We start from the raw sequence: 26448 nt of genomic DNA on the forward strand, positions 1-26448 counted from the left end.
GTACTGACGTCTCTTTTGTACTTGCCTGACAGTACAAAAACATATTTAATGTAATAAACACTTTTGACTGACAAACATAACATTGTTAAAAAAGTAAAAGGAGATTCCCTGGCTACAGATACATCTGAAAGTGATTTCTATGAGCAATGATGTGTACATACAGACAGATGCAACACCATTTTATTATGAACCAATACATCTGGATTAGAAAGTTAGAATCACTATATGACTACCAGAGTTGGAATGGAGGAAACACCCTATTTGGAAAAATATCTAAGATAAACTGAGAAGAATTAAAAGTTTCACAGAATAACTCAGCTTTTATCTTTAAATAAGAGATGGGAAAAGTAGAATAACCAAATAAACAGGTTGCTGTGGTGAAATTAACTCAAGTACATGTTGACAAATATTTTACAGGGCACTGTTGTTATTAACCACTGAAATCATATTTATGAACGGGCTCATTTTTATGAACTGGCTCGTAAAAAAGATCAGGGAAATCAAAAGGCATTGAGGAACATTGTGGCGTTGAGGAACTCTGGCGCCTTCTAGTGCTGGCTGTCTGTACCTGCGGCGTTCTCTGCACTGGAACAGGCCTGTCATGCCCGCTACACATGTGCAGATAAAAAGGCAGTAGTGAAACATATTGAATAATCTATATCATAAAACATTCCGTTCAATAGAAAGAAAATTGGCGCGTCTTTGGTGCCTAGACTATTGCATTTTCTTGAGTGTCCACTTCAGTTGTTGACATAAAGATGTATACATTATTCAGTGTGGGCAATAAAGCAGAAAGCGTCCAGTATGTAACTAACTAAATAATAGATACGAAGACCCCAGGTCAATAAAAGTAATGAAAAATGTTAAAGGAGATAAGACACAGTGGTTTTCTTCAAAAGATGATCTCCTCAGTCCCATTCAGGGTTGGCTCCCAGCTCCAGGCGACAGTCTTGACTAAACTGAAAGCGAGCGTAGACCGGCATAAATTACATCCCAAATCCCGGGAAAACAAAAGAAAGAAAACAAAAAAAGTCAGTTTTGCAGCTTTAAGGAAAAGCTTTCAAATGCTTCCTTCCGGAGGTTGCACACAGTACTTGTTCTTGAAGTCTTAAACTTTCCAGCGGTAGTGTTCAGTTCTTCAGAGTATAAAAATAAATAAAGAAATAGATTTGATCCAAAAATCTAAAAAGTATGCCGACTGCTTTTTGATCAAGTTCCTCTGAGGACAAGTCTATCCTGCAGGTGTCAGTGTGTCAGGGGGGCCAGGAGACCCCCTCAGGGGGGCCAGGAAACCCCCTCAGGTGAAGACCCAGAGCTGGAAGCGGTCCGAGGGGTTGCAGGAGGCCAAGGCCGGCGCCCCGTGGCGGGCAGTCAGACACAGGTTCAGTCCTGGCATGAAGAACAGCTTGTTCTATATAAACAAGATACAACCATGTTAACATCCAGCCTCTCACATCACTGGAAAACCAACTGGTAGACGATGGGATTCTCCCATTAGGGCTACCAGAGCCGTTAATATAAACTCCTGCCATTTGGGCTCCACTTGTTATCTTCCTGTAACGTTGACATGATGTGTGATAGATGTAGGGCTTTACCACGCCGAGGGGTTCCAGGCAGCCTGGACTCACCTCCTTCACCTCCCATCTCTGCTCTGGGCCCACGGACGTGCTCCTGCCTTTGAACTGGCAGTCCTCCAGCTTCAGGGCCCCGCCTGCCCCCTGCAGACACAGCTCCTTCTGGATGTTGTGTCGTATCTCATGGTGCGTGGAGTACTCGAAATACTGAGGGACGGGAAACACACGCTAAACACACGACCATGCTGCAGCGACTACCGGCTACGAGGTTCAGGGAGGAGAGGAGGAGAGGGAGGAGAGGAGGGAGAGGAGAGAGAAAGGGATGACAGGGTCGCCCGGCCGGGCTGCATCTGACCTGGTTTCCTCCGAGACCGTGGCACGGGTACATGATGAGCTGCTTCCCTCCCTCGTTATTCTCTCCTGCATCCAGACACGAGTCTTTCCCCAGGTTCTTCACCTGGAGGGAGGGCGGGGGGAGAAGAAGGTATTTTTAGTAACAGACAAGCTGTTCAAACAAGACCTCCACCAGCCCCTTCTCTCAAGGCAGACTGGAGGAGCTGCTCCCCTCTTTTCTCTCTCTCTCTCTCTCTCTCTCTCTCTCTCTCTCTCTCTCTCTCTCTCCTCTTCCTCTTCCTATCTCTCTCTTCTTCCTCTCTCTCTCTCTCCTCTTCCTCTCTCTCTCTCTCTCTCCTCTTCCTCCCTCCCTCTCTTTCTCCTCTTCCTCCCTCTCTCTCTCCTCTTCCTCCCTCTCTCTTCTTCCTCTCTCTCTCCTCTGGTCTGGAGCACAATCCTCTGGAGGTTCGGGGTGGAAACCCACATCGACCAGGCACAGCACTCTGCGGTTCTGGAAACACGAGGGGGGAGGGGGGCTGTGGGCGGGTTAGCTTACCGAGCCAAAGTAGAGCGGGTTGAGATCGGGCATGAACACCTCAGGGTAGACGTTCTTCAGATACCAGGAGAAGCTCTGGCAGTGCAGACGCTCGCGGAGGTCCACGCGGCTGGAAAGGTCTCCGAAAGCTCTCTGTGGAAACATCCAGCAGGCTGTCACACAGGGAACATCATTATTCACTCTGGCCAGCCTCTGAACTTGCAGGAGAGGCTTAAATAGCACTTCCTGTCGGCTGCAGACAGGGGCCGAGGGCACTGCTCCATCCAACCCTCATCTCATTTCAAGCAGTTGCCACTCACCAAAAAAAGGATATTTACCACAAGACAGACCAAGTCAAAATATCTGGGGATATTATGGAAGGTACGACCTAGACCATTGTAATTCATTTGGAGACACATCCCAACTGTCAAGCTAACTGTGTGGTATTTATGGGGTGTTGAAGTTAGCTGTCCAGCTCACTGCCCTTTGAACTCCTCCTGACAGATGTGAGCCGTAATGAACAGGATGCGCTTAACAGCCGTCCCAACTGGGAACTGTTGGACCCCAGCGGGAGAGGTTTGCAGACTGGACCCCTCTCCCTGAAGACTGGACCCCTCTCCCTGAAGACTGGACCCCTCTCCCTGCAGACTGGACCCCTCTCCCTGAAGACTGGACCCCTCTCCCTGCAGACTGGACCCCTCTCCCTGAAGACTGGACCCCTCTCCCTGCAGACTGGACCCCTCTCCCTGCAGACTGGACCCCTCTCCCTGAAGACTGGACCCCTCTCCCTGCAGACTGGACCCCTCTCCCTGAAGACTGGACCCCTCTCCCTGCAGACTGGACCCCTCTCCCTGCAGACTGGACCCCTCTCCCTGAAGACTGGACCCCTCTCCCTGCAGACTGGACCCCTCTCCCTGCAGACTGGACCCCTCTCCCTGCAGACTGGACCCCTCTCCCTGAAGACTGGACCCCTCTCCCTGCAGACTGGACCCCTCTCCCTGCAGACTGGACCCCTCTCCCTGCAGACTGGACCCCTCTCCCTGAAGGTGTGGGCCTCCGCCCAGCTGGTAATAGCCTGGAGATAAGAGTTCACAGGACAACACGCCCTGCACACATCCTTCAGCACTTCCTAACCTTCCTGTCTGCTCCCCTGACCAGACCCTCAGCGCCCCAGCCTATCAGGGGCCGACTATTTACACACATTCTGAGGAACGTGCGCTTTATGCCGTGGTGCCTTGAATGGTCTGTTCCAGCTGTAGAATGTGTCTGCACATGCAACTCAGCCCAGACGACATGCAACCGACAGACAGGCCGGTGTGGGAGGTTCCCTAAACTTGTCTTCTTATGAGGGAGGGGGGGGGTGCTAAATGGTCTGCAGGACAAATAAAAACATTTGTAGGACCGTGTGGGATGGAAGACAGGAGGAAAAACATTCCAGAGAAAGGGCTCCTGTTATGGAGGGATTCATAATGCCTTGAGGCTCTGTCCTAAAGCAGGAGGGAGGAGGAGGAGGAGGAGAGGGGGAACCACAATCCACGTGCTGGGTAAAACATCACAATGTCACCACCCCGCCCCCTGACGTACATCTTTAGCGATCTGCGCCGCTTGCTGGTTGCGCCGGTAGAAGATCTCCTTGTACTCGTCCATCCACACCTCGGCTAGGCGGACTTGGTTGCGAGCAATGACCTGCGTGCCTTTGGGGAAGCTGTGGGGGCTCTTGGTCCTGAACACGTGGCCCACGATGGAGCAGGGGATGATCTCCAGCTGGCCTCCGCACTGCCACACCTGACCCACACACACACACACACACACACGGGGAGGGGGGGGTTGGGGTAACCTGCTCCACATGCAGCTGGAAGGTGAGGCGTCTCACAGATGACACTCAGGATTGTCGAAAAACACGACGGGCAGGTGTGTTTGTTCCCTCACCCTGAACGACATTTCGATATTCTCTCCGCCCCAGATCTCCATCTGCTCATCGTAGCTCCCGATGTGATAGAAGTATTCTTTAGAGATCGAGAAGAGCCCTCCGGCAAAAGTTGGTGTCCTGAAAAAGCAAAACTGACTGAATAACACGCAGACATTCAGCAGAGCATTCACCTCAGACCGATGGACATAGGCACATTCCCACAGTGTAGCTTGTGTTTTGTACTTGATGGGATAGGTTTCATCCTTCCTCCTGTGCTTCTCCTGGTCTGGCAGGCCCTCCCAGCCAAACGACAGGCCCCAGTCAAAGTTCCCACGGTTGTGGTTCTGTCCGTACGGCGAGGGCTTCATGAACTCGAAGGTGTTGAGGTCGATGGTGGTGATGTCGGGGCTCACCACGGCCGTGTTGTTCTCAGCTATCCTGGCCAGCAGGGGCTCCAGCCAGCCACAGAAACATTCACCTGGTTCACATTTCAGAAGGTGGACAGTTAGTACAACATCACATGGAAAAAATCAAGGCTCAGAAGTGTACTAACATTATTTTGGTAATTTACCAGGCACATTATGAAATGCACAACGACAAAACAGCCGCTTGAAAATATAGTTTGGCATCTTAACATAAGATTATTAGATGTAATTACTAGATGATATCAATGATATTGACAGAAACGAAATCCTTGCTTCTAAAAGACCTTGTCCTCTTCTTAAACAAAGCAGACAGACAGGACAATCAGGTTTGTTTTCGTTGCCATGCCCAAGACAAGGCCCCACTTGTACTGACCCAGTGAGGACTGGGCGTGTGTGGAAGGTTGGGCAGTGCGTGGTGAGTGAGTCAGCCAGTCTGACGTCAGGGTGTGGACTCACAGTGAGCGTCTAGGAAGGTGAGGGTGTGGACTCACAGTGAGCGTCTAGGAAGGTGAGGGTCTCTCCGGTGGCCACGGACGCTCCGAGCAGGCGGGCGGTGATCAGGCCTTTCCTTTCCCTCTGCCTGACCACACGCACCATGTGGAGACGCTTCAGGTACTCGTCCAGCTCATCCTTCAAAACCTCTGAGGACAGAACAGGAAGGCAGAGCTAGTCAGCCCAACCGATGGGACCTTTTGTGCTTGACTAGTGACACAATCTTACGCTCTTTAACTGCCCTAATAAACTTAACTAACACCTTACAGTACAGTAACATAATATGCTATTCATCTATGGGCCCATTTCACTCCACACTGCTTTGGTGGTGACACCACCAACAACTGTACAATCTATAAAGTTCTCATGCTACAAACAATGTGACGAGGGCTTTACTCAGGTCATTCCTACAGAAAGTGGTGAAGATCTGTGGGCTATCACTTTTGTTACAGTGACCCTGTAGCTGGCAAGAAAGAAAGACGGGCAGAAAGAGAAAGGCAGAGAGATAGAGAGGCAGAAAAAGAGAGAGAGAAGCAGAAGCAGAGAGAGACAGAGAAGCAGATAGAAACAGAGAGAGACACAGAGACACAGAGACAGAGAGAGAGAGAGAGAGAGGTGTCTGGCCACCATCCCCAGCATGGCAGAGTGCCAAGTCTTCCTGACCAGTTTCTGGGCTCCAGAGCCAGGGCATAGCTGCTCCACACTGCCTTAATAGCAGGCCATTCTCAACAAATGACAGAGTTTAGAGTGTCAGTCGGGCTGCATTCCCCCAGTCCCCCTCTCAGCCTGGGGGCCTGTTTACGAGAGAGAGAACCGGCTCACAGCTCAGCACCACCCCAGCTAGCTGCGCTTAGGAAAGTATTCACTAGCAGCCCCCTGGCCTCCTCCTCCCCTCTCCCCCAGCCCCTTGGCCTCCTCCTCCCCTCTCCCCCAGCCCCTTGGCCTCCTCCTCCCCTCTCCCCCAGCCCCTTGGCCTCCTCCTCCCCTCTCCCCCGGCCCCAGCCCCCTGGCCTCCTCCTCCCCTCTCCCCCGGCCCCAGCCCCCTGGCCTCCTCCTCCCCTCTCCCCCAGCCCCCTGGCATCCTCCTCCCCTCTCCCCCGGCCCCAACCCCCTGGCCTCCTCCCCCCCTCAACCCCCCCCCCCCAGCCCCAGAGCTGGGGCTTCCCGCTGCACATGTCATGGCACACCAAAGAGGCCGCCTGGCACCGGTGAGATGTCTGAAGTCAGACCCGGAGAGCAGGGTGGTCCTGGCGGGCTCGGGAGGGGCCGGGAGGGGGCCGGGAGGGGGCTGGGAGGGGGCTGGGAGGGGCTGGGAGGGGCCGGGAGGGGGCTGGGAGGGGGCTGGGAGGGGCTGGGAGGGGCCGGGAGGGGGCTGGGAGGGGGCCGGGAGGGGCCGGGAGGGGCTGGGAGGGGCTGGGAGGGGGCGGGAGGGGCTGGGAGGGGCTGGGAGGGGCCGGGAGGGGCCGGGAGGGGCTGGGAGGGGGCCGGGAGGGGCTGTTTCACCGTCCACGCTGGCGTCGTCCACCAGGATGATCTCCTTGAGGAGGATGGCGGGGGAGGTGTGCAGCACGCTGTACACGGTCCTCAGCAGGGTGCTCCAGCCCTCGTTGTGGAACACGATGATCACGCTGGTGGTCGGCAGGGGGGGGCAGCGCTTGAACGTCTGCTCGATGCATCTGGAAGAAGAGGACAGAGATGGTGGGTCTCTCTCAGAAGCCCCGCCCCTTCCCCTGGCAGGTGCAGTGAAGCCCCGCCCCTTCCCCTGGCAGGCGCAGTGAAGCCACAGTTCCAACACCTGAAGACTGACCCCCTAGAAGGGCATCCATGTCAGTTGTGACACTAGGATGTGAGGGGAGGACTTTGAAATGCCAACCAACACCAGACTGGGGTAGATTCGGTGTAAATTACCCTTTTAAAATAGGAGGAACATGCACAGACTAGTTTAATTAGCCAAACAAAACTTGAGGTTTTTTTTTTCTACGACTGGCCACACGAACTGGGCAGACATGCTCAAACAATGTTTCAGACAGAAAAACCCTCCCTGTGGTTTGAGGGAAGTTTTCCTCAATAACTTAGAGCAAATATTACAGAGCTGTTTGGGTCCAGCAGTCATGTCTGTTGGAAACATATTATCTAATGTTATCCATTCTTCCCCCTGTGGTCTTTCGATATGCGACTTTGCTTTTATATTAAGCCAGTAAGACAAGTAAGAGTTCCCTTGTAAATGACAGTTGGCTGAATAAAACCAGGCTGCACACAAACCAGCAGGGGGCGCTGCATTGTTTTCAGAATGGTCCCATTCTCATTCATGCTTTTAATTAACCCTTGTGTCGTCTTCGGGTCGTTGTGACCCTTCAGTCATTGTGACCCCCCCCACGTTTTGTGACAACTTTACCTCATACAAAAATAAAGAGAAGCATTTTCTTTTAACCGTCGAGCTGTCTCACCCCCCCCCCCCCCCCCCACAGAGCAAAGGTTACAAGAAAATGCTTTTGATTTTGTTTTTGTATTGGGTAAAGTTGTCGAAGCACAACCATGGGGCGTTGTGAACCTTCGGGTCATGGTGAGCACAAGGGTTAAAGAGCGTTTGAGAATGTGCCGTTTCTTGAAGCCAAATCCCCTCACAAAATGTAACAGGAATGAGATATATGACCTGGAAACACCCTGACATCTCAAAGCACACATGACTCATCACTGCAGAGAGCAGAGAGCACATGAATGCAGGGGGGACCTACTCTGGAGGTCTGGTGTCCGGGCCCAGGTCCCGGCTCAGGGAGATGCGGTCGCTGGCGAACAGGTTAAAGCAGTGTTTCTCATCTCCCCGCTCTTTCTCCTTCTGCTCCGCGGGGCTCAGCCCCTCCTTGAGGAAGGGCTTCCCAGCAGCCCCTGGGGCGTTGGGGTCCTGCGGGGGGCGCTCCAGGGCCGGCCTCAGCTCCGCCGCTGTGTACACGCCCGGCAGGCAGGATGCGCCGTCCGCACTGCCCTGCTGCCGGACCGGGGCTTTGATCTGCATCTTTGGGATGGCGTCCCGGAAGTTGTTGACGGCCCCCATGACCATGCCCAGCACGGCGTCTCTCTTCACAGCCATCTCCCTCAGCCAGGGCTCCTCCTCAGGGTCCTGGCTGCCCACCTCCCGCTGGATCAGGAACAGAAACGTGACGAATATCAGGGCGACGACGACCAGCTTCAGAGGGTGTAACCTCCTCCTCAGGATCCTGCGGAAGCCTGTCATCTTTCTGGAGATGTGGCGGGGCTGCGTCAATCGACGTCCTGCTTTGAAAAAGTTGAAAAAAAGAAACTAAGTTCAACCACTGTTAGTTCACCACACCACTAATGCTACATTTACATTTAGTTATTTAGTCATTTAGCAGACACTCTTATCCAGAGCGACTTACAGTAAGTACAGGGAGATTCCCCCCGAGGCAAGTAGGGTAAAGTGCATTGCCCAAGGACACAACTTCATTTGGCACGGTGTGGAATCAATCCGGCAACCTTCTGATTACTAGCCCGACTCCCTCACCGCTCAGCCATCTGACTCCCTAATGCTAGGCTACTTTGCAAACCCCTGTGAGTAGGTACCCGTCAAACAAACAGAGGTGTGTTCTTCTTTTGACTGTTTGACTCTAAAGTGGGTTGGACAGGGTTTGCCATGTCACCACACTTAAAATACTTACACACTGAACTTCAACATTCCACACATAAACCGTGAAGAGAACGAGCCATTATAATGTAACTCTTTCCAAAATACTCTCATCGGAGACGTTACTACGCATCCAACACGGGGCAATATGAATATCCTGGCTTATCAATTGTCAGCCTGCTCCAATTCAATTATACATTCTTTTTCGGAAAGTAACACTCACTCACCGTGTGGGACGTTACATAATAAGAACTGTAGTCCACTCAAAGTTTAAAAGTCCATGAAATTACATCTTGCGTTATAGCTTTACGAAATTCTTCTTCAAAAATGTGCAGATTCCAATAGTTGGTTATCCGATGTCTAGTTGTCACAGTCAGCACAGTTAATCCTCAATCTCTGCGAACTACTTCCGTCTCGTTGGATCCAGGTGCGCTCCTCGCTTGCAGGTAGAGGGTGGAGACCTGGCTGGTGGCACGCGTGCGTACAGAGGATCTCCGCGTGTCAAAGACATCTGCTACTGGGAGGAATAAACATGAATACCGATCACCAATGCCCCCCCCCCCCCTCCCCCCGTATACATACCATTATAAGAGTTCAGGAATCCAAAATGCAGAACACAACATATTTATGATGGCAGCATTCGTAAACACTTTAAATAAGTTTAGCCTGCGCTTTTTTAATGCAGCGCATAAACAGCTAGACTAGCACCACCATCACCAGACTAAACTGTTCATATTAAGTTAGAAGGAAAACACATTAAACTGGTCGCAGGAGTCGCTTTGTCTGAAAGCAATATTGGGATAAAACTACTCAGCGGGATGCGTCTGATCCAATAATGGTGTCAATTCTTAAAATAATAGGATTTGTTCAGCCAGCCATTCATTGAGACTGTTGCTGGGTAACAAATAGTTGAGGAACGTACCCTATACCTCTCTCGTAGCGTTCTCAAAGGCACCGCATCCAATCAGGCTACCTACAGAATTAATGGGTGGTCGAGCACAGTCACAGAGGACGCGCATCTTGTTGGAAGTAAAAAGAAACAATATTTAATTTCTAACATCAGCAGCAGGCTATAGTCCCGAATGATACTGCTGGTCAATCGGGAGACAAAATATAATGCATCGTAAAGAAGCGTGCGCCTAAATGAAATAACTTCAAATAATCAAATGATCTGCATCAAATAAATGTTCTTTGAATTGTAAGGCACCATAAGATCGAAGAGTCGCTTGAGTTTCTGTCATTTAGATATCGAGACGAATAAAATGAAACTAACTTACCTTAGCCAATGTGTTGGACCTTCTGACATACAGTACCAACACCCTCCTGCTAGCCAAATCACCCCCGGCAGATGGTATTCATAAATAGTTCTGTGCTGGAGGGGGTAAAGAAAAGACACGGAGACGGTAGCCATCCGAGGAACACACTACCCGGGTGCAGTTAGAGGTCCTGTCAAGCAGGAGTAACAAGTTCCACGGTTTACCGTGCGTGTGTTTTCTCTGACTCCGTGTCCTTGTTAATGACATCGCATGAAGCTTTACACTACCGTTGAAGTAGCTCGTTTTTATATGAAAGTCTCTTTGACAGAATTATTGCTTTTATGATTTTGCGACTACTTTAAGTGCTTGCTCATTATGCAGCTACGTTTTTCTTCAAGTGAGGCCTGGTATGTTAGGAACGTAGATAATAATATGCGAATACTTGAAAGTCAAGTGATGGAGTACTGCTATATTACAAGGCTAAAACAAGACTTACAATTATAATATGGGTGTGTAGTCATGCAGTGAGAGCTGACATTCAATTGCAGCCTAAACCTGCCATTAGGGAGGGGGCACTGCAGGCGGCAACTCCCCGAGCAGTATTTCCTTTCATTAACAAGTACAAGTTCTTAATGTGTTCCTTAAAAAGTCGCTGCCTGGACGACATTGACCGAGGAAATTAAATGAATTATTAAAATACGTTAAAAAAATATGACTGCATTAAGACATGTAATTGGCTTCCATTGTGCTGTTATGCTTTGTATCAAAACAATCCAAAAACAATTTGATTCAAATGTTTTTTTATTTTATTTTATTAATGTCAATAAAAACATCATGGCACAAGTCAACAATCCATGATGTAAATCTTAAAATGATCAGTTCCACAAAATACTGTAAACCGATTAAACGCAGTGATAATCACACACACACAGTGTAAAAATGCTTGCTCTTTCTAAATAACTAGCCACCATTAACACCTCAAGGCCGATCGGGCCTTGTCTAAGATATCCTTCCTCATCCTGGGGTAGTTTGGATGTGCATCCAGTACCTAGGAACGACAAGAAGATGAAGATCAACACAACGTGCTGCTTTTGTGACCCAGCAGCAGTCCTTCACCTGGAGCTCTGCTCTTCTAACTCGCCTTGTGACACACGTAACTCACCTTGTGACACACGTAACTCACCTTGTGACACACATAACTCACCTTGTGACACACGTCGATGGCGTCCACATATCGCTTTGCCTTCAGGTAATTGAAAGCCAGCTTGTAACCTGAGGTAAATGCATTTGTATAAATATGAGTACATCATTCCGGTCCTAAATCTTGTTGTCAAAGTGCGTCTGACGTCGACGTCCACAGTGATACACACCTATGGTGGGGTTGGTATGATTGCCGTATCTCCAGGCCATCTCATAGTTCAAAGCAGCGTCACGGAACGACTGCTCCTTTTCCATGATGTACCCCATGTATTCATACGCCTTGCAGCAGGACTGTAAGAAGCAGAAAGAATCGTTAGTGATTAAATGTGATACTTAAAACACACCAAGCATGACATTGGAACACAGAGTAAAACGGGCCGTACGGAATATACACTTTTTGGACCCAGGAATTTCTTTTGTCTCCAGTAACCCAGCCAGATCATGTAATTAATTCAACGAGACAGTCCTTTGGGATATTGACCTTATTATGGCGAAGGCTTCTCTTCAGGAGGTCTGCAGCCATGTCATACTTTCCTGACTGGATGTAGATGTCGGCCAGAAGCAGCCAGCTCTTCTCAAACTCGTCAGCGTCAACAATGCTCCAGTTCATCTTAGCTATGCGTTTAAGCTGGTTCCTGGCTCTTGGGGTTTGTTTGATGATCATGTAGGCCGTCGCCATGGCCAACAGTGCAGGCACATGCTCCTTCTGCATGGGAGACAGACAGACAGCTCTAATTGGCTGTCTTGACTGTTTAGAAATACTTTTATTTGGGGAATTGTACACGTTGTGTGCAAAGGATAAACTGACATAAAGAAACTACTATTAAGGCAACAACTTTTCTTACCGTAGACTATAGATAGAACGAAAGCACAGTCACAAAGCAGAACGAATACCCAGAGTTACTAAAGTCAACATGAGATAACCTGTGCTGCCTTCGGCTCATTGTGATCCACCTTTTGCACCACGACGGTGGGTCACACTGCCCCGAAGGCAGCACAGGGGTTAAGAAAAGAGGAGGATGAGATAGCGAATGTGGAACAGCGAGAGTCAATATACACTGAGGGCGTGACACCCTCGCGTGCCCCATCTGGACTGGGCTTACCTCACTGTTGGCGATCTCTGTGAAAACATTCAGGGCTTTCTCCACGCTGGCCTTGTGCTTGGTGGCCAGGACGCAGTAGTTCTCCAGGATGCGCAGCTGAACGTGTCCGCTGGCGGTCTGCGGCTTCAGCTCTTTCAAGAGCTTCTCCGCCGTTCGCACCGCAAGCTGCTCAGACTCCTGCTTCTCCGTCGAGTTCCTGAGAGGAGAAAGAGACCGCCAGGAGAGGTGAGACCACCAGGAAAGGATGGGCCAAATGAGGCCCAGACAGAAGCAGCTTTGGAGAGCAGAGCATGAGTCTGGTCATCCTCAGAGCTGCACAGATTAGCGGCGCCTCACCCCATGTCACCGTCCAGGTTCTCGAACACTTCCCCTCCCATGGTGTCGTTGTCTGGGTTCAAACAGATTTCGATCATGTTGTACACGGCGTTCTGACCCCAGTCGTTGTCTTTCCGGGCTTTGTTGAAGTGCCGTAATCCATCGTTCGGCTCTCCAGTGTACCTACGCGTCAACAAACCCAGTTTAATTAGTTCAAGCAGATTACCTTTTAATCTTCATGATTTAATCTCTTTTGGATTAATGTCTTTACCACAGATAGAGGCCTTTGCAGTAGTTAAAGCCAGGGTCAAACTTGGCCCTGGAGGAATGTTTGTCAGCCATGTCCAGAAACCTGGGAACTTCCTCCAGCTTGCCAGCTCTCCTCAACAGGTCGATCAGACGTGACAGAGTTGGGTAGTTGTCTGGGAACAACACATGTTAAAGACATTACTGCCATTTCAAAACAGGTCAAATCCACAGCGTTTATTGACATTAAACGTCTTCAATTTCCTTTCGTCAGCTTGAAAAGCTCTGTTTCTGCGGGGGAGAGCTGTGCCTCCAGGCCTGAGAGAAACAGGGGCTGTCACACCTGGTTTGCGCTCCAGGAGCTGCTGGAAGTGGTACACGGCCTGGTCGTAGTCCTGCTTCCTGAACATCAGATCAGCCATCATCTGAGGAGGGACAAGAGTGAGTCACTGACGTGTTCCTGGGGCAGCTAGGGCCAGCCTGGGGCAGTTAGGGCCAGCCTGGGGGAGCTAGGGATAGCCTGGGGTAGTTAGGGCCAGCCTGGGGCAGCTAGGGCCAGCCTGGGGTAGCTAGGGACAGCCTGGGGCAGTTAGGGCCAGCCTGGGGTAGCTAGGGCCAGCCTGGGGTAGCTAGGGCCAGCCTGGGGGAGTTAGGGACAGCCTGGGGCAGCCTGGGGCAGCTAGGGACAGCCTGGGGGAGCTAGGGACAGCCTGGGGGAGCTAGGGGCAGCCTGGGGGAGCTAGGGCCAGCCTGGGGGAGCTAGGGCCAGCCTGGGGGAGCTAGGGCCAGCCTGGGGGAGCTAGGGCCAGCCTGGGGCAGCTAGGGCCAGCCTGGGGGAGCTAGGGCCAGCTTGGGGGAGCTAGGGACAGCCTGGGGCAGCTAGGGCCAGCCTGGGGGAGCTAGGAGAAAGGCAGGGTTGGCGGGGGAGCACCCACCAGCGTAGCGTCTTCGTTGACCTGGTCGCTCTTCAGAAGCAGACCACACTGCTGCTGGCAGGCGTCGATGTCGTCCAGGAACAGGTAGAGCCGGGCCAGCTCCAGCATCACCTGCCACAGAGAGAGCTCACTCTGACTAACCTGCCACAGAGAGAGCTCACTCTGACTAACCTGCCACAGAGAGAGCTCACTCTGACTAACCTGCCACAGAGAGAGCTCACTCTGACTAACCTGCCACAGAGAGAGCTCACTCTGACTAACCTGCCACAGAGAGAGCTCACTCTGACTAACCTGCCACAGAGAGAGCTCACTCTGACTAACCTGCCACAGAGAGAGCTCACTCTGACTAACCTGCCACAGAGAGAGCTCACTCTGACTAACCTGCCACAGAGAGAGCTCACTCTGACTAACCTGCCACAGAGAGAGCTCACTCTGACTAACCTGCCACAGAGAGAGCTCACTCTGACTAACCTGCCACAGAGAGAGCTCACTCTGACTAACCTGCCACAGAGAGAGCTCACTCTGACTAACCTGCCACAGAGAGAGCTCACTCTGACTAACCTGCCACAGAGAGAGCTCACTCTGACTAACCTGCCACAGAGAGAGCTCACTCTGACTAACCTGCCACAGAGAGAGCTCACTCTGACTAACCTGCCACAGAGAGAGCTCACTCTGACTAACCTGCCACAGAGAGAGCTCACTCTGACTAACCTGCCACAGAGAGAGCTCACTCTGACTAACCTGCCACAGAGAGAGCTCACTCTGACTAACCTGCCACAGAGAGAGCTCACTCTGACTAACCTGCCACAGAGAGAGCTCACTCTGACTAACCTGCCACAGAGAGAGCTCACTCTGACTAACCTGCCACAGAGAGAGCTCACTCTGACTAACCTGCCACAGAGAGAGCTCACTCTGACTAACCTGCCACAGAGAGAGCTCACTCTGACTAACCTGCCACAGAGAGAGCTCACTCTGACTAACCTGCCACAGAGAGAGCTCACTCTGACTAACCTGCCACAGAGAGAGCTCACTCTGACTAACCTGCCACAGAGAGAGCTCACTCTGACTAACCTGCCACAGAGAGAGCTCACTCTGACTAACCTGCCACAGAGAGAGCTCACTCTGACTAACCTGCCACAGAGAGAGCTCACTCTGACTAACCTGCCACAGAGAGAGCTCACTCTGACTAACCTGCCACAGAGAGAGCTCACTCTGACTAACCTGCCACAGAGAGAGCTCACTCTGACTAACCTGCCACAGAGAGAGCTCACTCTGACTAACCTGCCACAGAGAGAGCTCACTCTGACTAACCTGCCACAGAGAGAGCTCACTCTGACTAACCTGCCACAGAGAGAGCTCACTCTGACTAACCTGCCACAGAGAGAGCTCACTCTGACTAACCTGCCACAGAGAGAGCTCACTCTGACTAACCTGCCACAGAGAGAGCTCACTCTGACTAACCTGCCACAGAGAGAGCTCACTCTGACTAACCTGCCACAGAGAGAGCTCACTCTGACTAACCTGCCACAGAGAGAGCTCACTCTGACTAACCTGCCACAGAGAGAGCTCACTCTGACTAACCTGCCACAGAGAGAGCTCACTCTGACTAACCTGCCACAGAGAGAGCTCACTCTGACTAACCTGCCACAGAGAGAGCTCACTCTGACTAACCTGCCACAGAGAGAGCTCACTCTGACTAACCTGCCACAGAGAGAGCTCACTCTGACTAACCTGCCACAGAGAGAGCTCACTCTGACTAACCTGCCACAGAGAGAGCTCACTCTGACTAACCTGCCACAGAGAGAGCTCACTCTGACTAACCTGCCACAGAGAGAGCTCACTCTGACTAACCTGCCACAGAGAGAGCTCACTCTGACTAACCTGCCACAGAGAGAGCTCACTCTGACTAACCTGCCACAGAGAGAGCTCACTCTGACTAACCTGCCACAGAGAGAGCTCACTCTGACTAACCTGCCACAGAGAGAGCTCACTCTGACTAACCTGCCACAGAGAGAGCTCACTCTGACTAACCTGCCACAGAGAGAGCTCACTCTGACTAACCTGCCACAGAGAGAGCTCACTCTGACTAACCTGCCACAGAGAGAGCTCACTCTGACTAACCTGCCACAGAGAGAGCTCACTCTGACTAACCTGCCACAGAGAGAGCTCACTCTGACTAACCTGCCACAGAGATAGCTCACTCTGACTAACAGGATTTCTTAATGTTCCTTCAAGCTACATTTGTACATGTAGTTCAACAGTATTTAGTTAGTCAGAGAGGTGAGTTTACTAGCCACACTGCCAAGTAACCCGGGGAATTCTATTGTGTTTTCTTTCTAAACTGTAAAGATGACTTCATCTGCTGTACACAGTGTGCACCTCAGACCTCCTCACATTAGCTCCAGTATTCACATTGGAGTTCAGATAAGGAATGTTAATAGATGCCAGACACAAGGATGAAACAGCACAAAAGGAAGATACAGAGATGCAGGCCCGCCCGTCTCAGATCCAGCTGCAGGGAGGACACAGGGAGGTCTGATTCAGCCGCACCAACCTTGCTGTCACTCTCACAATACACAAGAGCCTCTTTGTAGAACTTCACGGCTCTCTCAAAGCCCCTCTGACTGGTGTAATGTTTAGCGATCTCGCCGCAGATCTGGGCGGCGAGTTGCTTGTGCGTGGGGACGGCATCGGGCTGCTCCATCTGCACGCGCTTCAGCACCTTGGCCTGCACGTCCCGGGCCTGCGGGGAGCACAGCACACGCGTGTGCGTGAGTGAGAGGAGTCACAGCCAGGCTAGGAAGGACTCACATAACTCGAGGAGACAGGCTGTGGCAGCACATTCATTCTGGGAATGCACGAAATCTGACCAATTTGAGCGATTACCCTTTGCAAGGACATTAAGGCTTCCTCGTTTTTGTCGACTTTGTTTTGGATCTTGGCTAACAGGACCAGGTAACGGCAGTCGTCTGTGAGGGCCCTGCAGTTCGTTAACTAAACAAAACCCAAAAACAAGTTCAGTTGACAATGATCTGCTGAACCAAATCTCATCGTCTGTTTAGCCCTCAGAGAAGACAGGGAGATCCTGGGGAGGGTTCTGCTGCTGCTGCTGCGGGGGGGGGGGGGGGGGGGGGGGGGGGGGGTCAGCACCTGGCTGGTGATCGAGGGCCTCTTGCAGGATCCTTTCACACCGCTCGTACTGCTTCATCTTCATCAGCAGCTCGGCCAGGTCGTAGCGCAGGAAGCTCTGCTGCTCCGTCTTCAGCGCCGCCTCGTAGTAATTGATGGCCTGAGAACAATAACAAGACGGTCGACCCTGACGGACGTGCTGAAGGAGCGGCATGTGCTTGTGGCTGCATGGGATGTCGCGGGCGGAAACCTTGACGTAGTTGTGAGTCTTGACGAGAGCTTTCCCGATCTTGCTGGCCAGCGCCCCGTCTTGTGGATTCCCTTTTCAGAGCCTCCTCGTAGACGTCGATGGCTTTCTCTGGCTGTTGAGGGTCAACACATGACATGTTTGTGTCTAGCTAAGTGTTCCGCTAAGCACTTCATCAACTGGTATTATGCAACCTTCCGGTGTGGGTGACGCCTATGCTGGGTCAATGGCACTGGTTGCAGTTTATAAATATGTGTCACAATGTTTTATATGAACTACTTCCTTGGATGTTGACTCACTCTAAAAGAGAAGGAAATGGCTCTCACTCTGACGCATTCCTACCTCTTGGATGTTTATATAAGCATCCCCGAGCAGTAGATATGTGTGAGGACAGGGCTGCTTCTCCACCAACTCTCTGAGGAAGAGAGCGAGACGTTAGGCTGGATCGCTGCGCTCAGGGAGATCAGGTTGGATGTCAGTTGTGACGTTCCAGCTCCTCGTGGAGCAGGCAGGGGTCTGCTCTGCCCTGCTCAATCACCTCACTGCGCTTCCTCAGCGCGACAAGGCCTGTCATCACGACTGCAGTCATCACATCAGGGAAGAACTACAGCTCCCTGCATACTTCTCCAACAGCTTAGTATATTACATCTTTGCAACAAATGTCTGCATATTATATTTAAATGGTCTGTGATATACCGTTCTTCTGACTGCCTGACAAGCTTGGCTGCTGGTGTAGACTGGCCTGATAGACCCCAAGATGGGGTCAGATGGCTGAGCGGTTAGGGAATCGGGCTATTAATCATAAGGTTGCCAGTTCGATTCCCCACCGTGCGAAATGACGTTGTGTCCTTGGGCAAGGCACATCACTCTACTTGCCTCGGGGGGAATGTCCCTGTACTTAATGTAAGTCGCTCTGGATAAGAGCGTCTGCTAAATGACTAAATGTTAATGTGAGATCAAACTTGTTTCCCCCTAAATGGACCTTTATAAAAGGTACCTGTAACAACTGGCGTAGAGGCGTTTCTCCTTCCTGTGATGAAGGTATATGTCGGCCATCTTCTCCTTGGCCTGGATGTAGTAGGGCTGCTCTGAGGTGATGTTTCTGAGCATGCTCAGTGCCAGCTCGGTGTCGCCCCGCAGCAGCGCCAGGTCGGCGTTAGCGATGGTGACCCGCAGTTCCTCAGAGGTGCCTGAGAACTCGTTGATGGCGTCCTGCATCACCTTGGCAGCCTCGTGCTGCAAACGGCACAGACATCACTCACCACAGCAGACAGAAGCCAAGACAAAAGCGCCCGCTCAATGACTTTTTATCGAATAATAATTCATTTTATTTGAGGAAATCTGAACACTTTCCGGAACGGTGTCAATGAATAAAACATTCGGAGAACGTCGATAACATCGAGAACGTCGATAACATCGAGAACGTCGATAACATTCGAGAACGTCGATAACATCGAGAACGTCGATAACATCGAGAACGTCGATAACATCGAGAACGTCGATGCAATTTCTCAGCAAGGCAGACAATCTTGGCTGCATTTCACAAGTCAAATCAGGGCAAAACAATAGACGGCTTGGATCAATGTCTTGTTACTGTGAGACCTTGTTGCTGAAGCGGATTCTCTCCAAGTGAGTTTACCTGCTCTCCGTTGAGCCACAGGGCCTCTGCCAGCTCCAGGAACACAGACACGCAGTCAGCCAGGCTCAGCTCCACCTTCCTGCCCTGGGGCTTGGGGGACGCCCCGGCCCTGCGCACCCCCGGCAGCAGCATGGCCATCTGCAGGGTCCGGATGGCTTCCGGGAGCTGGCCGCTCTTCTTCTGGGCCTGGGCCTTGATCAGGTGGTACACAGGGTGCTCCCTCACCTGGCAAGGGGGGGGGGGAGACGGGCAGAGACCAACACAGCAGGAGGCGGATCAACGCCATGTTCGTGAAAGACGGAAAAGTTCCCGGAACATGGCCGTAAAACTGCAACAGGCATGTTTTTATCTCGAATACGGTCTGATTTTCCTGGCAGGCGGCATTGGTAGCTCATCATTCCCCGGGGGCTATGGGGGGGTATGGGGGGGGGGGGTATGGGGGGGTTCCTCACCTCAAAGTTGTGGCTGAGGCAGAGCTCCAGGGACTGGGAGGAGAGTTTGAAGTTCCCCTGCATGAGGTGGATCTGGGCCATGAGCAGGTGTCCCTCTGCATGCGAGGGACACTGGTCCAGACAGTGCTGCAGACTGCTCTGAGCTGCTTCGGTGTCACCTGGGACAGCACAAGACATCAAGAAAACACATCAAGCATACAAATAAAGACTTTTGCGATTGCTGGGAGGAATTAGCAGCGGACCCACCTGACTGAAACCGGACTTTAGCCAAGAGGAAGACCCCCTGCAGCAGACCAGGTACTATCTTCACCACGGTGTCTAGGACAGAGTCGCAGTGTTGGAGCTGAGGGGCTGGGGGCTGGCCCTGGCTGGGGGCTACAGCACAAAGGGAAACAAGGTTGGTCTGTAGGATTCATAGTAGAAGAAATGAATCAAAATGTCTAAACGGCCTTTAGGGAATTAAAACAATTCCATTTGTAGCTGCATTTCAGAGTTGTGTGACCAGGGGGAGAGGAGCCCTCCAGACAGACCTTGGCCGGGCAGAGGGCGAGGTACTCCTTGACGATGTCAAGCAGGAAGTCGGGGTTGAGCTTCTCAAAGTAGTCCACCCCCAGCGGCAGGCCCTGCAGGGCGGAGAAGTGGATGTCCACCGCGTCACTCAGCAGCTTGCCCACCTCGTCCTGGGGACGACATCTCTTCACTGCCAACACTGCACGCAGGTACAGCAGCTCCTGAGAGAGAGAGAAAGAGAGAGAGAGAGAGAGAGAGAGAGAGAGAGAGAGAGAGAGAGAGAGGGGGGGGGGGGGGGAGAGAGAGAGAGAGGGGGAGAGAGAGACAGAGAGAGAGAGAGAGAGAGAGAGAGAGAGAGAGAGAGAGAGAGAGAGAGAGAGAGAGAGAGAGAGAGGGAGAGACAGAGAGACTCTTTCATCAGGATTCAGCTCAGAGACACCAGTAGGCAGCAGAGGGTCTCCATGGTGACAGGTGAACCCATAATAGTAAAAACCTACAGAACCAGCTGTCACCCCAACCGGATCCCAACACTAAGACCGTAACCTGAACAAACCCTGCCAGAGAATCCTGGTGACCATGGTGACAAGCCAGACAGCATACATCAAACTACTGGGCTTCATTTGTTGACAGAATGGAGGATGTGAAAGTCACCAAACAGGATATAACAGGGAAAGAAAAAACTGGGCTAAAAATCTTGCGAGTCTCACCGCTGATTTTCCAATAGACTGCTGGATCTCTGTGAGGAACTCCAGCTGCTGCTCTGCATCTTCCAAGTGTCCCTCTATCAGCTGACACCCAATCATTCCTGTGAATGACAGTGAAACGTCAGAAACTCTACAACCACACCTCTCAAACTGCCTCTGTGGAGGAGGAAGGCCTCACCGGTCAGGGCTGACACGCTGGTTTCGTCCAGGTTCATGGCGGTCTGGTACCACTTCTTGGCCTCTTTGACCCGGCCCTGCAGGACCAGCTGGTAGCCCAGCTCAGTGGCCAGCTCAGCGTCGCCTGGCGCCTGGGAGAAAGCTCTGTCCACCAGGAAGTGGCTCTGCTCGATCACCTTCTCATTTCTGCCACACTAGTCACAAGACCAACATAGTCATGATGCACCTGGGATCTCATGATCACTGTTATAGGCTATACCACTGAGCTTTACTAATCCTCATTCATTCCAATGGTCAGAATCCTAGTTTTTGCCTTGACCTTACGGCCGATGATGTTCCTACTGATATGAACTGGGCCAAAGGGAGCTTGACGGGTCGTACCACTCGGTGTGAAGGCCAGAGACATCCTGTAGGACAGCTCAGGGTTGTTGGGTTCCTGAATGTCCAGGTTGCTGACAAGGTTGGCCAGCTGCTTCACCGACTACGACACGCAGGGATAAAGGGGAAACTTCTTTCATCACAAACACCCCCAGGTATAACAACCCTAGGTTGTTTATTTGGGGTGTTCTGAGGTAGGTGGAGGGTGTTCTGTGGTAGGTGGAGGGTGTTCTGTGGTAGGTGGAGGGTGTTCTGTGGTAGGTGGAGGGTGTTCTGTGGTAGGTGGAGGGTGTTCTGTGGTAGGTGGAGGGTGTTCTGAGGTAGGTGGAGGGTGTTCTGTGGTAGGTGGAGGGTGTTCTGAGGTAGGTGGAAGGTGTTCTGAGGTAGGTGGAGGGTGTTCTGTGGTAGGTGGAGGGTGTTCTGTGGTAGGTGGAGGGTGTTCTGAGGTAGGTGGAGGGTGTTCTGTGGTAGGTGGAGGGTGTTCTGAGGTAGGTGGAGGGTGTTCTGTGGTAGGTGGAGGGTGTTCTGTGGTAGGTGTAGGGTGTTCTGAGGTAGGTGGAGGGTGTTCTGTGGTAGGTGGAGGGTGTTCTGTGGTAGGTGGAGGGTGTTCTGTGGTAGGTGGAGGGTGTTCTGTGGTAGGTGGAGGGTGTTCTGTGGTAGGTGGAGGGTGTTCTGTGGTAGGTGGAGGGTGTTCTGTGGTAGGTGGAGGGTGTTCTGTGGTAGGTGGAGGGTGTTCTGAGGTAGGTGGAGGTGTTCTGAGGTAGGTGGAGGGTGTTCTGTGGTAGGTGGAGGGTGTTCTGTGGTAGGTGGAGGGTGTTCTGAGGTAGGTGGAGGGTGTTCTGTGGTAGGTGGAGGGTGTTCTGAGGTAGGTGGAGGGTGTTCTGTGGTAGGTGGAGGGTGTTCTGTGGTAGGTGTAGGGTGTTCTGAGGTAGGTGGAGGGTGTTCTGTGGTAGGTGGAGGGTGTTCTGTGGTAGGTGGAGGGTGTTCTGAGGTAGGTGGAGGGTGTTCTGTGGTAGGTGGAGGGTGTTCTGAGGTAGGTGGAGGGTGTTCTGTGGTAGGTGGAGGGTGTTCTGAGGTAGGTGGAGGGTGTTCTGAGGTAGGTGGAGGGTGTTCTGAGGTAGGTGGAGGGTGTTCTGTGGTAGGTGGAGGGTGTTCTGTGGTAGGTGGAGGGTGTTCTGAGGTAGGTGGAGGGTGTTCTGTGGTAGGTGGAGGGTGTTCTGTGGTAGGTGGAGGGTGTTCTGAGGTAGGTGGAGGGTGTTCTGTGGTAGGTGGAGGGTGTTCTGAGGTAGGTGGAGGGTGTTCTGTGGTAGGTGGAGGGTGTTCTGAGGTAGGTGGAGGGTGTTCTGTGGTAGGTGGAGGGTGTTCTGAGGTAGGTGGAGGGTGTTCTGTGGTAGGTGGAGGGTGTTCTGAGGTAGGTGGAGGGTGTTCCGTGGTAGGTGGAGGGTGTTCTGAGGTAGGTGGAGGGTGTTCTGTGGTAGGTGGAGGGTGTTCTGAGGTAGGTGGAGGGTGTTCTGTGGTAGGTGGAGGGTGTTCTGAGGTAGGTGGAGGGTGTTCTGTGGTAGGTGGAGGGTGTTCTGAGGTAGGTGGAGGGTGTTCTGTGGTAGGTGGAGGGTGTTCTGTGGTAGGTGGAGGGTGAAACGTACCTCGGTGACTGCTCCATCTCTGCATAAGGAGAGCAGGGCCAGCATCCGGAGGGCTTCTAGGTTGTTTTTATCCATCTGTAAGAGCCTGGAAAGTGATACGCAAGATGGACTTCAATCACCCACACCTTCCTCTGACCATGCTGTCTTTTGATCCAGCAGTCCACAGCCTTACTAGTATTGTAATAGTGTTTCCAATGATAGCTTCACTGCCTCCCAAGACAAGAGAGGAACTACGATCTAAGATGGAGAACTCGCCCAAACAATGAGCCAAGCTGGAGAGAGAGACGGAGAGCTCAGTGTGTGAGAGTATCTTGCAGAGCAGAGCCTGGGTGCTCAGCAGGACAGCTGGAGCAGCGCTCCGCTCTGGCTCTGTGGAAGCCAGCCTGGAGCAGGGCTCCGCTCTGGCTCTGTGGAAGCCAGCCTGGAGCAGTGCTCCGCTCTGGCTCTGTGGAAGCCAGCCTGGAGCAGTGCTCCGCTCTGGCTCTGTGGAAGCCAGCCTGGAGCAGTGCTCCGCTCTGGCTCTGTGGAAGCCAGCCTGGAGCAGTGCTCCGCTCTGGCTCTGTGGAAGCCAGCCTGGAGCAGTGCTCCGCTCTGGCTCTGTGGAAGCCAGCTCCACCTGAGTGATCCTCCACCCTGACCATCAGAGGACCTGGGGGAAATGCACTCTGGGAAATGTGTGTGGCTCTAGCGCTCTGTGGCTCAAAGGGCTTTTCTATGCTGCCTCGGTCTGGCCGCGCTCCAGGGGGGGGGGAGCCGACAGGGACAATGGCTTAGTCAGTATGCACTGGTTCGAGGCATCACTCTAGACTTTAATTTGCACTTGAATGCTGAGCTACTGAAGCTGACAGTGTCCTTCCATCCACTGACTGAACAAACCCAGTTTGGACTGTTGAGGTTGTAAGGAGCGAACCCTTGACCTCTGGAGTCTGCAGAACACATCAGCAATAAAGTACTGCTCATAAAGTATACGACTCCAGACACAAATAGCCCTCTGCTTTCTAAGCTAATAAGGCCATTGTAAAATACAAAATTAGATGATACACTCCTCCCAAATATGTTGGATTTCCTTATTAAATTTTTTTTTTATTAGGATTATGATTTTTGCGCTTCAAAATGCTATGAAAAGTATCACGAACAATAACATCATAAAAAAGCTCCAGTAGATATTGAGGGGGCAGAGTAGCTGGGTGTACCTGTGGGCTGCATCCACAGTCTGTTCCCAGTCCTGCAGACTCAGCAGCAGCTTCATCTTCCTGATGAAGGCGGGGAGGAACCCAGGGAAACTCACGATCACCTGGTTGATGATCTCCAGGGCACCCGAATAGTTCTGGCGATACTCGTAATACTGCGCCTGAAACAGAGAGGAAAACAACCGGCCTGGGTGGACGTGGCCCGCGAGAGCAACAGAACAACAGAACCCACAATTTAGTGAACAGAGTCGACCGGTTAGTGGTTGCAACGAGCGACTCGGTGAAAAGCTATTCCTCATGGAGCAGAAAGCAGATCCTGCTTGTGTGCATGGCAGAATGGGTCCTGTCTTCACCACGAGGGGGTGTGTCGCACTAAAGCCTGCGTCTGTGTGGATTAGCCATGTGTCACACAAAAGCTAAACGCTTTCTGAAATATGAGAAGCGACAGAGATCTTGACACTGTGGGCTCGGTCTGATATCTCACCTTTGTGTCAGAGGAACAATATGATCCTCCATGAGGCAGCAGTGGTTTGTGTGGCCTTCCTACCTTTCCCATCAGAGCAAACACGTCCACTCTCTCTTTCAGGCCCTCGTCAAAGTATTTCCCAGCCTTCTTGGCATATGCGTCCTTGTTAGATGTCACGTCTATCCAGCCTTTCAGGATAATCCCCTGAACAGAAGACAGCGATCAACACGACATTACAAAATAACTCGGATCAAATCTTTTTCGCTGACAATGCTGGTGACGTTAAGATGCTCGTAGCACGGACAGAAGCAGCGGTCGAGGACTGACCTCTCGAGAACCGTTGGAGGTCTTGATCATCCTCTCCATGTACTCCCTGGCTTTGTCGTTGCGGCCCAGCACCCAGAGGAACATGCCGGCGTAGTATAGGCCCTTGGGAGAGGCACTCTTGCGGTCCTCTTTCACCTTGGCGTCCAGCTCTTGAATCACATCTCGATCTACGTTGACGTTACATTTCACATTTTGTTCACGACTTTCGTTCAAAGCGACATTAAAATCGTGAATACAGGGAGTACAGCAGGAGATCAAGGATCAGGAATGCGTAGTTCTAACAGTATGTCAGTGCTTAGAGTGACATTGCTTGTAAAGAGAGCTATACAAATACAGTTTGATTTGGGTTACAGTCAAGGAGTGGCGTGTAAACATATCTACATAACCACACGTTTTTTTGACTTAGAATTGACTTAGTGCTGCAAAATGGCAGGTACGCAATGAAGGTCCTGAAGATGGACTGAGACAAGGGCTCACCTGGGTGTGGTCTCTTTTTCTCAGCATAGACCAGAGCCATGAGAGTGCAGAGCGACACATCTCGCTTGTCCTTGATTGCTCCCAGCTCTTGTATGGCATCTTGGATTCGATCTGCGTTGAAAACATCCAGACAATAAATGACATCTGCCAGTAGAAGAGAACTGATAACGAACTCCATCCAGCCTTCTTTAAACTAAATAATTCAAGTACCTTGCATGAGAGTGCCATAGGCATGGAAAAAGTTGAAGATTGGCTCATTGTTGAATTTTCTTTGGGCTGCAGCAGCAGTCTTCAGTACGTGGTTGAAGAACTTTTCGTGACAATAGTAGTTTATCAAAGCCTGTGAGGCAAACAACGTGCATTATTAAAATGTCTTGAATAAACAGCATACGGAAAAATCTGTGAAATAAAAGAATAATAATAGCAGAATCATAACGACCTGAGTAAATGACTTGGCTAATCCTATGTTGTAGCTAGCCTACGTATGACACTGCGTTGATCAGACTGATGGATACATCGGGTAGCTTTATGTCGAGTGCATCTAAAACTGAACAGACATCTGAACAACAAACTAAAATCAGAACGCTACTGTAACAAATCTATTGTTTCCTTCCTGATATGTAACAGTTTGTTTTTTGAGGAGGTGGTGCGGGGGCATAGCCTACTGTAAAACACAGACGAAGTCTTATTTAACACATCGGCCAATATAGGATAGCCTAAACACAAATAAAAAACTCAACAGTTAGAGGCTTTAATGTCCATGATAGTTTATGAGCCTAATATTTTACTGGTTTGGTCATGTCTAGAATCGCATCTTAGAGCTCAACTACTAGTAGCTAACCTACTTACTAGTGATAGCTCTTCGTCCTCCAATCCTGCCATTACGATGTTTGATAAGAAACGACGCAGAAAAGATAGATGTTTATCCAGAAATACCTTCGTCAGCTACACTGTCAGGGATATAAAATAGATTAAACACAACCAGAAATGTGTTACATTTTCGCCATCTTGCATCCATTAAGCGTCTCTCGGTAACTTAGTAACAAATCGCCGCCATGTTCATTTTTTCAGTGTCTAAAAGCTTTATTCAAACATTCACAAGGTGTCGCCAACACTCCGCCGGAGACGTGCGTCCAACACGGGCGT

General features: G+C 51.4%; 2 protein-coding genes across 6 annotated transcripts; both read right to left on the bottom strand.

Moving 5' to 3' along the window:
- Positions 1–15: 15 nt before the first annotated feature.
- Positions 16–10338, bottom strand: galnt3 (UDP-N-acetyl-alpha-D-galactosamine:polypeptide N-acetylgalactosaminyltransferase 3 (GalNAc-T3)). 5 transcript variants are annotated; one of them, XM_047047220.1, is made up of 13 exons: positions 10186–10338; positions 9838–9927; positions 9136–9425; positions 8004–8538; positions 6772–6944; positions 5268–5417; positions 4595–4829; positions 4372–4489; positions 4027–4227; positions 2464–2595; positions 1930–2031; positions 1629–1781; positions 16–1411 (listed from the first exon to the last, which is right to left on the bottom strand). In XM_047047220.1, the coding sequence occupies exons 4-13, from the start codon at positions 8498–8500 to the stop codon at positions 1298–1300; spliced, it is 1875 nt and encodes a 624-aa protein (XP_046903176.1). In that variant the 5' UTR covers positions 8501–8538; positions 9136–9425; positions 9838–9927; positions 10186–10338; the 3' UTR covers positions 16–1297. The 5 variants fall into 5 exon arrangements, with proteins under 5 accessions (XP_046903176.1, XP_046903180.1, XP_046903177.1 ...); XM_047047224.1 differs by having other exon boundaries at positions 8004–8541; XM_047047221.1 differs by having other exon boundaries at positions 9136–9422; positions 9831–9927.
- Positions 10339–10953: 615 nt separating this feature from the next.
- Positions 10954–26373, bottom strand: ttc21b (tetratricopeptide repeat domain 21B). Its single transcript, XM_047047703.1, is given in 32 exon segments — positions 10954–11212; positions 11369–11436; positions 11535–11655; positions 11846–12070; positions 12468–12663; positions 12804–12965; positions 13054–13204; positions 13372–13453; positions 13964–14074; positions 16518–16706; positions 16850–16942; positions 16944–16957; positions 17114–17252; positions 17343–17411; positions 17413–17454; positions 17682–17754; positions 18337–18575; positions 18979–19203; positions 19431–19588; positions 19677–19805; positions 19957–20161; positions 20648–20745; positions 20823–21015; positions 21081–21082; positions 21206–21302; positions 22843–22927; positions 24036–24193; positions 24580–24702; positions 24826–24992; positions 25303–25413; positions 25513–25642; positions 26152–26373. Coding segments are annotated over 32 exon segments (3966 nt in total). The 5' UTR covers positions 26185–26373; the 3' UTR covers positions 10954–11134.
- Positions 26374–26448: the final 75 nt, after the last annotated feature.

The sequence above is a fragment of the Hypomesus transpacificus genome, chromosome 23, assembly GCF_021917145.1.
Source record: "Hypomesus transpacificus isolate Combined female chromosome 23, fHypTra1, whole genome shotgun sequence".
NCBI lineage: Eukaryota > Metazoa > Chordata > Actinopteri > Osmeriformes > Osmeridae > Hypomesus > Hypomesus transpacificus.

Bases quoted from the DNA above. Each gene is read 5' to 3' on its own strand.
- galnt3 (XM_047047222.1), bottom strand. From the start codon at position 8,500: ATGACAGGCTTCCGCAGGATCCTGAGGAGGAGGTTACACCCTCTGAAG. The intron at 5,418-6,771 runs GTGAAACAGCCC...TTCTGTCCTCAG, and splicing joins GGACGACGCCAGCGTGGACG to AGGTTTTGAAGGATGAGCTG. The intron at 2,032-2,463 runs GTAAGCTAACCC...CCCTCCCTCCAG, and splicing joins ACCCGCTCTACTTTGGCTCG to GTGAAGAACCTGGGGAAAGA.